The sequence below is a fragment of the Bombyx mori genome, chromosome 12 (assembly GCF_030269925.1).
Source record: "Bombyx mori chromosome 12, ASM3026992v2".
Lineage (NCBI taxonomy): Eukaryota > Metazoa > Arthropoda > Insecta > Lepidoptera > Bombycidae > Bombyx > Bombyx mori.
Genome location: NC_085118.1, coordinates 9926292 through 9939900, shown reverse-complemented (window position 1 = coordinate 9939900; position 13609 = coordinate 9926292). Strand labels below are relative to the sequence as shown.

Below are 13609 nucleotides of genomic sequence, written 5' to 3'. Positions count from 1 at the left end.
TGACCGCATTCTGACCCCGGACGGAGATCGGACGTCGGGTGTAAGAGTGCAGAGGAGTCGTTTAGTGCGGTAGGGCCCTAAAATTCCTTGGGCCCGCGGTCTGCTCTTAACAACTGCAGATCATCAAGTCCTACATACCCCGAGCGCCTACTAGGCGTGGAGACCTCGTAGGAGGTTCGGCCGCCGGAATAAAAAAAAAAAATCTTCAGGCTATCTCTAGCGGATATATTTCGTTATGTTGACCTCAAGGATCCTGATACCTCTAGGAGGATACCTGAAATGAATGGCACCGCGAAAAACGGACAGATTGTGACTTCATAGCGTTGAATTGAACAAGATTCATCCGACTCATTTGTAGACCCGCACCAGAGCTCTCCGCTGTAGGCACAAATTTTGATTGTCTTTTTTCAACCATTTTTTAAGGTAGACCACAGCGGTTGAATATTGTTATCGCAGCTGTATAAGCTCGTTGAGGTCAACATCATAGGTCAGGGTGAATGGTGATATTTTCACTGTGATATTTAAGGTCAATGGGCTATACCCTGGGCCAGGAAGGTCAAGTACCTGGGCGTTACCCTGGATGCATCGATGACATTCCGCCCGCATATAAAATCAGTCCGTGACCGTGCCGCGTTTATTCTCGGTAGACTCTACCCCATGATCTGTAAGCGGAGTAAAATGTCCCTTCGGAACAAGGTGACACTTTACAAAACTTGCATAAGACCCGTCATGACTTACGCGAGTGTGGTGTTCGCTCACGCGGCCCGCACACACATAGACACCCTTCAATCTCTACAATCCCGCTTTTGCAGGTTAGCCGTCGGAGCTCCGTGGTTCGTGAGGAACGTTGACATATACGACGACCTGGGCCTCGAATCTATACAGAAATACATGAAGTCAGCGTCGGAACGGTACTTCGATAAGACTATGCGTCATGATAATCGCCTTATCGTAGCCGCCGCTGACTACTCCCCGAATCCTGATCATGCAGGAGCCAGTCACCGTCGACGCCCTAGACACGTCCTTACGGATCCATCAGATCTAATAACCTTTGCACTAGACGCCTTCAGCTCTAGGAGCAGGCTTAGGGACCTCGGTAACCGTACTCGTCGAACTCGACAAAGAGTTCGCCGTGCAACCTAACCCATGAATCAGCTCGCTGAGTTTCTCGCCGGATCTTCTCAGCGGGTCGCGATTCCGATCCGGTAGTAGATTCATTCGCGAAGCAGCTACTCTTGAGTTGTTAGGTCTCCTTCGAAGGCGCTCGGGCAGCTGTTAGCAAATCCCACCCCTCCTGGCTGAGCCTTTGCTCGCCCACCTGTCCTGGTGAAACTGGAAAGGCCTCCGGGCCACCAGTAATCCTTCAATCATAAAAAAAAAGGTCAATGGGCTCCAATAGCCACTTGATATCGAATGAAATAGTCGTTAGTCCGCAGAGCACTATCTCTAAAAACATAGGTACCTATCTCTTATTAGTTTGTGGTCTGTGTACAAAAACAAGTCAACTGTCAAGTTTACTCGATACCAAATTCTGATGTCAAAAGATTATAAATTCAAAGGAGCTTGAGCTTATACTATTTTGTTCACACACCCTATAAACTCTTGAGAGTATTATGTGTAAATCAGATTGTTAAAATTCGATAACCCTAGTAAAATTAGTATTTTCTTAATTACAAAGTTATTGCTAGCTTTCAAAATGTGTGGAGGTTTCACTTGTTCGAAGAATGCTTTGATCGCGTTGAACATTCTTTACGTGGTAAGTGTGGGAAACAAAAGAATAAAATGTTATAATATTATGAAGTTCACTCTTACACATGTAAATATAAGTAGCTTATAATTTGTTTTCGATTTTAAATGCCAAATAATACTTACTTAGTTCTTAAAGTCCATGGTACAAGTTCACATTATTGTTTTTTATGTGAATGTTTTAATGGAGTGGAGTTCATGTCTAATATGTGTGTCATTTTAACATATGGTTATAATAAACTTTGTATTTTGCTGTCTTATAATATATTATAAGATTAATAGTAGAGATGGTAATATTGGATTCCTTTGTCTGTTATACACCTACCTAAATTAGTAAAAAAAAGTGTTTTAAAAACAACATAGTTCAGACTTATGAGTATTCTTTTATAAAGATTATACCTTAGACTTATTTCAACTTTTTTTCAAAATAATGTTCAGTGAAACTTAAAGCAATGTACTTTTATGGTACCATGTGGCTATATATTTCATGTCTTTATAAAAAAAAAAAACATGATTTCAATTTAAAAAATTTATCAATTTGAAAATTTGTTAAAATACAATAATAATTAACTCTGTCTGTAAATATATTTTGTCTGCTTAATAAAATACAATGTTTTTAGAAGGCTTTAATTTTTCTTGGAATCATGTATACTAAAGACTTCATAGTTATGTATGTCATAGTATGAATGTATTATCTGTTGCATTTTAGAGACAGTGCTGTTATTGATCCTGCCGTATTTTAAATACAAATTTGTTACCATTATAGGTATAAAAATAGAAGTAATGAGACCACAAAATGTATGAGAAGGGCTATATTGAATGCATGAAAATATCTTAATTTATATCATTCATAATCAAATATAAATATTACTACAACCTTTTACATACCGCCTTGTTAATGATGATTAGTGTTCGTGAGTAGTTAGGACCTAAAAGTGGAACAAAATACATACAAAACATACTCTGGCATTTCTAATACAAGTATGGATATGGATTGATAATAATGAGATAAGAAGAAAAAACTTATAGCTTCAGAACACAATTAAGTAAAACGTAACAAAAATAGCTGATAACCTATTGCACCAACCAATGCACTAGAACAGGACTAGATTCATAATACAGTATCAAGTTTAAACCTAGTTTTATGTTAACGTTCTTTTAGCTACTAACAAATTTTAATATGAATTTTAAAAAACACTGCTCTGCTAAGAAAGTACTGGGAAAAGATCAAGAATATGCAAAATTTAGTTATTCCTCCAAATTTATTTTATCACCTTCAAAGTATACTCCTTCAGAAATACATAATGAATTCACTTATGCTAATGAATATGTAATCCCAGCATCAAAACATTTTTTAAATGCTTATTCTAGCATTGAGTTGAGTATTTGCCACAAATTCTCCTTTATGTCTTCTACTGAATGAAACTGAATATTTCCTTTTATTTTACAATGTTAACTTGAGTTGCAAACATTGGTGGCCTACTAGAGCGAGGTACGTCTTCCATCACATCTTGACTGCTTTGTGATACACACATGTTTTTGATGAAGTCCATCCACCATAAGACTTCTGTAATATTTTCAGTGACTCCGAACATGAAATTCCAACGGTGATGCAAAATTTAAGACAAACTATTTATTTAATTTTTTTTTGCCCATTATGAAACTCTCAATACACACTAGCTATGAAATAAAAAGACAGCACTGTATTTAATTTAAATATGAGATGCAACTCAAACTCCGCACGAAAATTAAAAACAATTGTGCCAAACTAACAACAAAAAAAAAAATTGGAACAATACCAACAAATAGTCCATTCCCAATACATTTTTTACTAAATATGTATTAAAACCTTAATGTATATCAACAATATGATAATAACAAGGATTTTTTTTTATGTTCAACAGGTTGTAGCAAGCATCTTGATTTCAGTCACAGTCTATGGGCAAGCGTCATCCCTGGTTACCAACTTGCCCATTGTAGGTGGTATACTAGCATGTGGAGTATTTCTCATCTTAATCTCCATATTGGGGCTTGCAGGAGCAGTCAAGCATCACCAAGTTATGCTGTTCTTTGTATCCTTTTAAACAAAATAATTATAAAGATTATTATTAGTTTTAGAACATATTTTTCAAATCCTATGTGTATAAATATCAAGACAATTAGATTATAAACACGTTTTTTACTGTAGGTTAGATGAATTTCGTAAATTTAATAATAACATTCCTTAATAACTTCTCAGTACATGGTAATACTATTCCTTTTGTTTTTGGTACAGTTTTCGATTGCTTGTGCTTGTTTGGCAGTTAACTCCGAGCAGCAAGAGATGTTGGCTCAACAGGTAATTTAAATTGATAAAATCCGTGAATAGGAACATTGTATTACAAATCACAGTTCGTTATTTATTTTTTTTTAATTAAAATTCATATGGAAACAAATTTTTTTTTATAAAATTGGCAGAATGAGTTTAAGCTTACCTTTTAATATGTGGTTACCATAACACTTCAACAAAGCTTTAAGAAAGATTGTGGTAAATTAAGCGAGATTGTATATTAATGTAACTACTTTAATTGATTTCTTTCGCTAAGAAATGATTGAATAATATTTCTCTCTTCTTAAACTGTCAGTAAAGATACATTTTTTTTATATGATGACTAGCTGACCCGGCAGACTTCGTAGTGGCTCAATCGATAAATAAAAGATCTAAACTTTTGTATAAAATAAACTTAAAACAAACAAAAGGAATCCATCTGACAGGGGACACTTCAAAAGGAAAACAAAATTGTTATTTTTATTTAATTCCGAGCATTTTCATATTTATCTACCTTTTAAACCTTCTCTGGACTTCTACAAATAATTCAAGACCCAAATTAGCCAAATCGGCTCAGCCCTTCTCGAGTTTTAGCGAGACTAACGAACAGCAATTCATTTTTATATACATAGAAGATAGAAGATAGATTATCTCAATATGGAATAATATTTTAAAAATACTTTTACAAATTTACTTATTGTTTATGTGTAGGGATGGAATAAAGTTGATATGGATGTGAAGCAGCAAGTACAAGAACGCTTCCAGTGCTGCGGCTTCCAGGACTCTACATTCACGAACACTACGGCTGATCATCCATCATGTGCTGTGGTCAATGTGAGTTAAGTCATTGTAACATTGTAACTGAGATTTTAGAACTTATATTTCAAGATGGGTGGCGTATCTGCGTTGTAAATGTCTATGGGCTCCAGTAACCACTTAACACCAGGTGGGCTGTGAGCTTGTGCACCCATTTAAGCAATTAAAAAAAGTATCATCTGGAAATACTGTTTTTCTAAAATGCGCCATTAAGCTGGAGTCGGGCAGCTGGTGATTTATAAGCTCCACCTTGGTAAAATTTAATCTGCGTGTGAAAAAAATATGTTAGTGTCTGTAATATCTATCTAGATATATTATGAAATCTAGTTTAATCTAGACAGAGTGCCCGCACTATTCACGTTAATATCTAAGAGCGTGAGAAAAAGATTAAATTAATACTTTAAATGTGTAATTTAGTTTTCAATTTAAGAAACATACTACTGATTAGAAAAAAAACATAAATGTTAAAAAGTTGAATTTCTAAATTTATAATACTAATAATCAAAATTAAAATTGTAATATGTTCGAAAAGTTGGAAATAATAAACGCGAGAGCGCAATAGCTTTTGCCCGCGACTTCATCTGCGTGGAATAGTTACATTGGCGTAAATCTACATATAGCGTAAGCTCAGCTCTTAAAAGAGAAAAATACCCTGATTTTGAAACATTCTTTATTGGTCCTATTGGTCTTAGCGTGATATTATAATATGTATATACCTAGTCAGGTCATAAGTATTGTCACACAGTAAAAACTTTTCTTTTAGAATGCTGGCCACAAAAAAATTTATTGAATTCGAATTTCGAATTGTTCATGAAAATAAAAATAGTATACATTTAGAATTTTACTCATTTTTAAATATGGAGTGGACGCTTAAAGAAGGCCGTGTTGCAGTTATTGCGTTGCATCGTTGCGGTTACGCGCCAATTCAAATTTTTAACATACTGAAAAATTTGAATACAACCAAAAGATTCGTTTATCGTACCATCAAACGATACAATGAAGACTCTAGTGTAGATGACAGGTCAAGAAGTGGTCGCCCTCGGTCTGTTAGGACTCCAGCAGTGATAAAAGCTGTGAAGGCGCGAATTCAAAGAAATCCCAAACGTAAGCAGAAACTGTTGGCCCTTCAGATGGGGTTAAGCAGAACCACGGTGAAAAGGGTGTTAAATGAAGACTTAGGGCTTCAGGCATATCGAAGAAAAACAGGACATCGTTTGAATGCTCGTGTAATGGACCTGAGACTGAAGAGATGCCGCGCTTTGTTGAAGCGGTACGCGGGAAAAAATATCGGGAAATTCTTTTTTCGGATGAAAAAATTTTTACCGTAGAAGAGAGCTACAACAAACAAAATGATAAGGTGTACGCACACAGTAGTGAAGAAGCGAGCAACCTTATTCCGCGTGTCCAACGAGGTCATTTTCCATCCTCGCTCATGGTATGGTTGGGAGTTTCTTATTGGAGCTTAACAGAGGTACATTTTTGTGAGAAAGGTGTAAAAACGAATGCAGTTGTGTATCAAAATACAGTCTTGACGAACCTTGTGGTACCTGTTTCTCATACCATGTTCAATAACAGGCACTGGGTATTCCAACAAGATTCGGCGCCAGCTCATAGAGCGAAGAGCACACAAGACTGGCTGGCGGCGCGTTAAATCGACTGCATCCGGCACAAAGACTGGCCCTCCTCCAGTCCAGATTTGAATCCGTTAGATTACAAGATATGGCAACACTTGGAGGAAAAGGCGTGCTCAAAGCCTCATCCCAATTTGGAGTCACTCAAGACATTCTTGATTAAGGCAGCCGCCGATATTGACATGGACCTCGTTCGTGCTGCGATAGACGACTGGCCGCGCAGATTGAAGGCCTGTATTCAAAATCACGGAGGTCATTTTGAATAAACTTCAGTGTCATAAGAATCTATGTTTTGTTAAGTTAATTTTGGTATATGAATGGTTACATAATGAATAAAGTTGTTTCAATTATTTTACATTAAACATGTGACAGAATTTATGACCTGACTATGTATAGCCTATTGCCTATAGCCTTCCTCAATAAATGAGCTATCTGACACTGAAATCATTTTTCAAATAGGACCAGTAGTTCCTGAGATTAGCGCTTTCAAACAAACAAACTCTTCAGCTTTATAATATTAGTTTAACATGATATTATTGACTTCCAGGCAATATGTTGCAAGGGCATTAATACAACAAACTGCCAGTGTGAGCCTTGCATGGAGAAATTGAAGGAAACAATTGATTACGCATTTAAACTTTGTGGTGGTATTGGACTTTTCTTCAGCTTCACAGAGGTAGATAATACTTAAATATTTATTTACTTAATTACAGCATGAATCTTTTCTTATTCATTTTCTTTAAATTATATGATTGCAGATACAAAGTAGATGTTGATGAAAAAAAATATATATTTATCTTACGTTTGTCATTTCAATGTCACATTTTATCACCACTGTTTTACGAAAATAATACAGATAAGCGACATCTGAAGCAGTTTTTGAGTACAGACGTTAAATGTTATATGAATAGTTCCTTATTAAATGTTTACATTATACATAACTTGATTGTTTCAAGTAAATAGACTCTGGAAGTTACGCGAAGTCTTCGCTCGTTTCTCGTAAAAGAACAATCAAATGTGATCATTAAAAATGTAATTACCTCACACTAGTAACTTGTAATATTTTTAGATTATGCGAAACGTTACAAAATATGTTTTGGTAATGAATAATTTCTATACATTAGTTTTGTTTTGGAACAACTTAATAGGTACATACATATTAATGTTGTTTGTCAGTTTTATGTATTGTTTTAGTCACATAGATCGAGAGCTCTCGGCCACCTGTTGTTAAGTGTTTACAAGATCCCATTGGCATTACAATCCACCTTGTAGACGCGAAATCCAAAAACTTTATTGTATTGGAACTATTTTGCGACAGGAATAGGTACGATGGTGGTACCGACCCGCACTCGCGTACATACGAATCGCAAATTTAATTTTATTATTGATTTGATTATACGATGCCAATCTTCGATGATGGAAGTCGTTGGCGAACGTGCTTTGTACGTATTCACCACATTCACATTGCGGTTCTAATGGCTGGATACCTTTTATATTAATGCAATTCAGCCCTGACCATTTCATGTTGTGGTGTTTCATAGTTTTAATGGTGTCCTACGCGTAGGTCGGTTGGTTAGGCCTTTGTGTCTGTAAACACCACAACGTACATTTCATGACTTGTACTGTAAATTGCGTGGGAATAACAATTTGTTCATAAAATAGTTTCGTATGATTGCTTTACAACGTGAAGACAGTAGACCGAGACGGGTGTACTACATACATAAATAAATAATAATTTTAAAAACTTTTAAAATGTGCTGAAATGAAAACTTACGTAAACACGTTTAGGCCTGAGGGATTTCTGTAACTAATAAATTGTCTTGAATAATTATTGTGACTAACAATCTCATTTCAGTTTCTGGGTGTGTGGTTGACAGTAAGATATCGTAACCAAAAGGATCCGCGTGCTAACCCTAGTGCATTTCTGTGAATGATCCGTCCATACGGAACCTCACTAAATATAACATTTCAAGGTGGTTTGGTGTTATGAACTGTGCTTTATAATGTACACAACAGAACGACCATTGGTTACATAGTTGTATTTAAACTCTGTACGTAATGTTGATATCTGAGTCGACTATTATCAAAGCCGGCAATGTGACTTTTGGACAATTATTGGTAAATCAGAAAAACGAATTATTGACTTTGTATTCCATTGGCAGTCACAAAACTCTTCTGAACCACATCTTAGATAAATAAAAGGTTAATTTTTAACCTTTATTTAATGCAGGTTTTGAACCGTATTCTTTGAAGGAGAAGGAGAATAACATTTTTTTTGTCCAAATGCACAGATTGCCACCTTTGATAATAGACGACTCATCTGCAATGTGCGTAAATCATCTAAATTTATATCTTGAAATTATCAAATAAACACAGCTGAGGCCAACAAATAAATCATCTAACATAAACAATTTAATCAACGCTTCCTCGCGACCTTACTTTATTCCGCGGGTTTAATATGAACTATGTCACCAATGAAAATGGTTTATTACGCATCAAGATTGCATGCTTAACTAATTCGTTTGCATGTTTTGGATTTTTTACGTTTTCGCACCCCTCACTCAGCAGAATGCTTAGCACAGTTTTCACGTTCTAACTATCGTTATATTATAGAGGCGTTGAAACTAAATATTTTTCAAGTTTACCAGACCTACTACGCGCAAAGACGTAGATGTTTTTCAATTAAACATTAATTCTTAATTGGATTTTACAAAGGACATTCGTCGCGTCGTTTTAAATTACAATGACACTATTATAAAGGTGATTGACCGGAGAAAGTTATTTCATGAAACCTTATCAGATAAATAGCGCATGATTATAATTATGTACGTCATAAATGTACTGTTTTTTATGTTAATAACCTCGATTATAATATTCATACAATCTGTTGAACAACAATCACATTATCCGCTCGATACGTTTGATGTGAGAATAAAGGTGTACCTAGTTTATTCATCAGGTGTACTAACATGTAATTCGTATCGTCTAATACGATGGGAAACGTATGGATCGTTGTCAAAAGCTATAGCGTTTTATAGGAGTTTTATCGCGTCTATAGCGGCATACATGTGTATGATGTAACACAACGAGTATTATATCTATAGATAGAATAATATATACATTTGCTTAAACGATTTCATGCGAACAATCTTTAGGGATGAAGAATTGAGGGTAGTCGTATGCTGCTAAATGGCTTTGTCTCTCACAGTTATCTCTTCAAGCAATGGAGATAATTGTCATGTATATCGTGTAAGTAATCGGTTTAAAAACTTGGGAAAATTTGTTTTAAAGCAAATTTGGAATAGCAAATTGATATTTTTTTCAGATTATCTTAACATCAGTACTGTTTCTTAGTCGAGAGCGATTCCCTTAGAAGAATGTTTAGCTTAAATGAGCTTATGCACGCGCATGTTTTTATTCTAAATGAATTTATTTAGCACCATCTTGCATGTACTTTATTTTGTTTTCATAATATTATTATTAGCAGAACGCGTCTTCAGTCGGTTGATGTTTGTAAACCGTGCGAGTTCGTGTTTCAGTTGTTCGCGGTGTGGCTAGCTCGTCGCTACCGCAACCAGCCCGACCCGAACTACAAGGAGCCTCACGCGATTTTCCCAAGAAAAAATTATCTTTATTAAAAAAAAAAAAACATGTTTAAACTCATAAATTTTGTGTTCACAAATTTGCCTAATTCGATGTCAGATGAACATCACACCACAGATACAACAATGAAGCCCTGTTATTTTCTTATACGTTAGCTTAGTCGTTAGTAGGAAATTGCATTTGCTTTAAAAACACGTTATATATACTACTTAAAAGAACTCAATTCATTTTCGAATATATAATGTAGCGTGTATTTCTAGATTAATCTAACTTGAATTCTACGTTACAGAATTTTAAGTTCTTAGGATATTCGCTATCCGGATTGAGAGTTTCGGTTGGTAATTTGTGACCTAGACTTAACGAAGCAATGTATCATATTTTTGGTTCGGTAGACTGATATCTAGTATGAATAGTTTATGTAAACGAATGTGTTTAAATACAAGGTGTAAAGGACCTGTTCTTGAAGCCGAAAGGGTAATAATTTAGTACGTTAAGCGGAAAATACAAATTTGCTTACTAATATAAATGTAGATGTAGCGGTTAATTGCACGAAACAGGCATGTGGGCGGGTACAACGCTATGAGTATTATCTATCGGCTGACGTTGGCTTTACACCGGCTCCAGACGTTGGTCCTCACGTTGCCACCAACGTTGAGCGTTTAAATTGGTGAAGTGTCCACACGTTGGCTGTTATACTATAAGTTCCTTTCCGTCAGAGCCAACGTGAAGATGTGCGAAACCGAAATTGAAATTGCTCTAAGCGCTTTTACAGTACTGAGTGCGTATGATTTAAATTTGTTATTAAAAAAAAAAGAAAATGCCCGTCAAAGAAGATGATTTATGCGGGTGGCGATTTTGTTGATGAAGACATCGCGACATGAACATTCGACGCGTGTTGCAACAGGACTGAGCAAAGCGGCAACATGTGGACGGATCGCGAACGTTGGCACAGATTCCTTTGATAAAACCGACACTCGTCGGCCAACTACCAATGTTCGCCCCAAATTCGGGCCAATGCTATTTTCTAGATCCACACGTTAGGCGAGTGGCGTTGGGGCCTATGTTGGGGTCAACGTGTGGAGCCGGCGTTACTCTGAATTTCCAATGTAAGCCGTACACATCTGTAAGGTCAATGAGTCGCGTTCCGCGGTAACGTGTCGGCGGGCGGGCTCACCTGTCAAATTTCATTGTCATTTGGTTTAAATTGGTTTTCCATTTTGGGTTAACGAAATAAATGGAGCAATTTGGTTTGAATTACCCTATTCAGGAGCGGTTTCCTTACACCGAGCATAGTGACAGTAGACGTGTAATCTACGTTTTCATGTTCTAGTTTTAAGTGAGTTTGCTCATCGTTTTAGTACAATGGGTACGGTCTGCAAGAAAAGACATCGTTTTCTTTGAACATAATTGTATATTATAGCTCTGTCTATGAATATTATGATATCAACCTGTAAAACCTTTTTTTTTATTCAAATAATCTTTCATCACATTTTGATTTATATGTAACCTAGTTGAGGAATTCTGATTTTGTTTATTCTTTTGAATATTCCTTATTTCCTTGACGATTTTTTCATAGAATTTTGTTTAGATAATTTTACATTTTGTAGCCAATTTTATAGGTTTATTTTTTACTCCTAGTCAGTAGATTTTAACATAAAAGTCATACTCGTAAGAATAAAACCGTTTTGAATTATATTTAATCGTGTATTTACCAAATCGCCACACACGTTAGTCTTCTCGAAAACATCATAATATTAATAAAATAATATCTTGAGGCCTCGAATGTAATTTCATTTCACTATGTTAATAATGTCAAATTATCTTATTTTTTTGTTAGCTGTTATTATTTTAGTTGAAAAAGAATAATGATCAAAAATATTTTAGCCCTCACTGTATTTTAAAGTAAATGAAATTAAAAATTAAAGGGAAACTGCTGGGTTAAAATAAAATTATTTATGAAAAAATTATTTAGGGCTCAATGCGTTTTAGTACATAATAAAACATATTTTATAGGATTCGAAAGTAATAAATTCTCGATACTGTATATAACTAAAGCTTTAAATTTGAAATAGCTTTTTAGGCATTTTAGGTACCTTATTTTTACTTATGATTTGATAGAATATTTTCACTGTTGAAAAGCGCGGAAATGTTTCGCACTAAATAAAAAATTCTTGAAGGTTTCGTTTCTACTGAAACTACCATCTAATATAATTTTGTGCTAGAATATTTTATCTAACAGTAATAATTCACATTTACTTACGTTAAAACCTACTTTAATCCAAGATTCTGTAATTAGATGTACTCATTTCCTGTTTAGATTATATGAATTTACTCTGTGTACGTTACTTCAAAGGATATACTACATATAATTATTCTAAATTAAATAAAGTGAGCATGAATTGAAGTCGTACCTTTTTCATTTATTACCTTTTTTAATATCTGAGTCGGGTCTCTGAATAGAGTCGATTCTACTTCTTCATTTTAAACCCCAAAAAGAAAGGCTTACAGAGGAGTTGCAATGAAAGGCTCTTATCCGAATGCGACGGGGTAACGCAATGCCGCCGTCGCCAGAATCATGTCTTGTCGGAATACCCGGAATCAGTCTCGGTGCTTTTAGGACCTTCAAGTGTCGTACCTATACTTGAGTATACTGTAACTATACTTGATACCTTAGAACTTATTCTCAAGGTGGGTGGCGCATTTACGTTGTGGATGTCTATGGGCTCCAGTAACCACTTAACCAGGTAGGCTGTGAGCTCGTCCACCCATCTAAGCAGTAAAAAAAAAAGAAAAAAATTGTCGAACTCGTCAATTACGACGAACAGTTTGACGAGCGAACTAGCTCATAGACACAGCCCGTTGAGTTTTTCGCCGGATCTTCTCAGTGGGTCGCGATTCCGATCCGGTGGCAGGTTCTGCGAAGCACTGCTCTTGCTAGTGTTAGCAAATTTTCTCAGGTTGAGCCCATGAGCTCACCTACTGGAATAGCCTCTTAGGCTACCAGCGAATAGGTGTTTTTTTTTAACGAAGGGCCATAATCATTTAATTCTAGTCTTCGTTCCAAGGATTTTTTGAAGATGCTCTGTATCATTAGAATCCTTGAGCTAGACATAATGAACATAGTTATTTGATGGATAATTCTAAAGTAGCCAAAACTGAGTGGCTACGACCACTAATAAGAGTTGTTTGTAACTTTCGCGGCTGTTTAAATTAGAGTTCCTTAATTTAGGCGGGTTCTTATAAGGATTTGGATACTGAATGAGTTCACGCATAATACACCTGATGTTATTCGGTTATACCATGAAAATCGACTTGATGGTATATATCAATAAGGTCTTGCAAAAACTTTCTGGTTTGGTACCTTCAATGTACTTTAAGTCGCATGTGAATATATATTGTGTGCATGGTTTAAGTATTTAAAGATAGTCCATAAAGGAGCGTGGTAGATAATGTTAAGTTTTCTTACAAAATACCGTTTATCTGACTATCGTAACGCTAAGTCTAC

General features: G+C 35.6%; 1 protein-coding gene across 2 annotated transcripts; it reads left to right on the top strand.

The window, feature by feature from the left end:
- The first annotated feature begins 1444 nt into the window (after positions 1-1444).
- Positions 1445-12508, top strand: LOC101737394 (tetraspanin-13). 2 transcript variants are annotated; one of them, XM_004925463.3, is made up of 6 exons: positions 1445-1756; positions 3651-3818; positions 3986-4084; positions 4766-4888; positions 7049-7177; positions 10041-12508. In XM_004925463.3, the coding sequence occupies exons 1-6, from the start codon at positions 1697-1699 to the stop codon at positions 10137-10139; spliced, it is 678 nt and encodes a 225-aa protein (XP_004925520.1). In that variant the 5' UTR covers positions 1445-1696; the 3' UTR covers positions 10140-12508. The 2 variants fall into 2 exon arrangements, with proteins under 2 accessions (XP_004925520.1, XP_062527510.1); XM_062671526.1 differs by lacking the exon at positions 10041-12508 and adding an exon at positions 8357-9245 and having other exon boundaries at positions 1492-1756.
- The last annotated feature ends 1101 nt before the right edge of the window (positions 12509-13609 follow it).

Coding starts and splice junctions, on each gene's coding strand:
- LOC101737394 (XM_004925463.3), top strand. CDS start 1,697: ATGTGTGGAGGTTTCACTTGTTCGAAGAATGCTTTGATCGCGTTGAAC. Junction 4,085..4,765: donor AAGAGATGTTGGCTCAACAG/GTAATTTAAATT, acceptor GTTTATGTGTAG/GGATGGAATAAAGTTGATAT. Junction 7,178..10,040: donor TTTTCTTCAGCTTCACAGAG/GTAGATAATACT, acceptor TTCGTGTTTCAG/TTGTTCGCGGTGTGGCTAGC.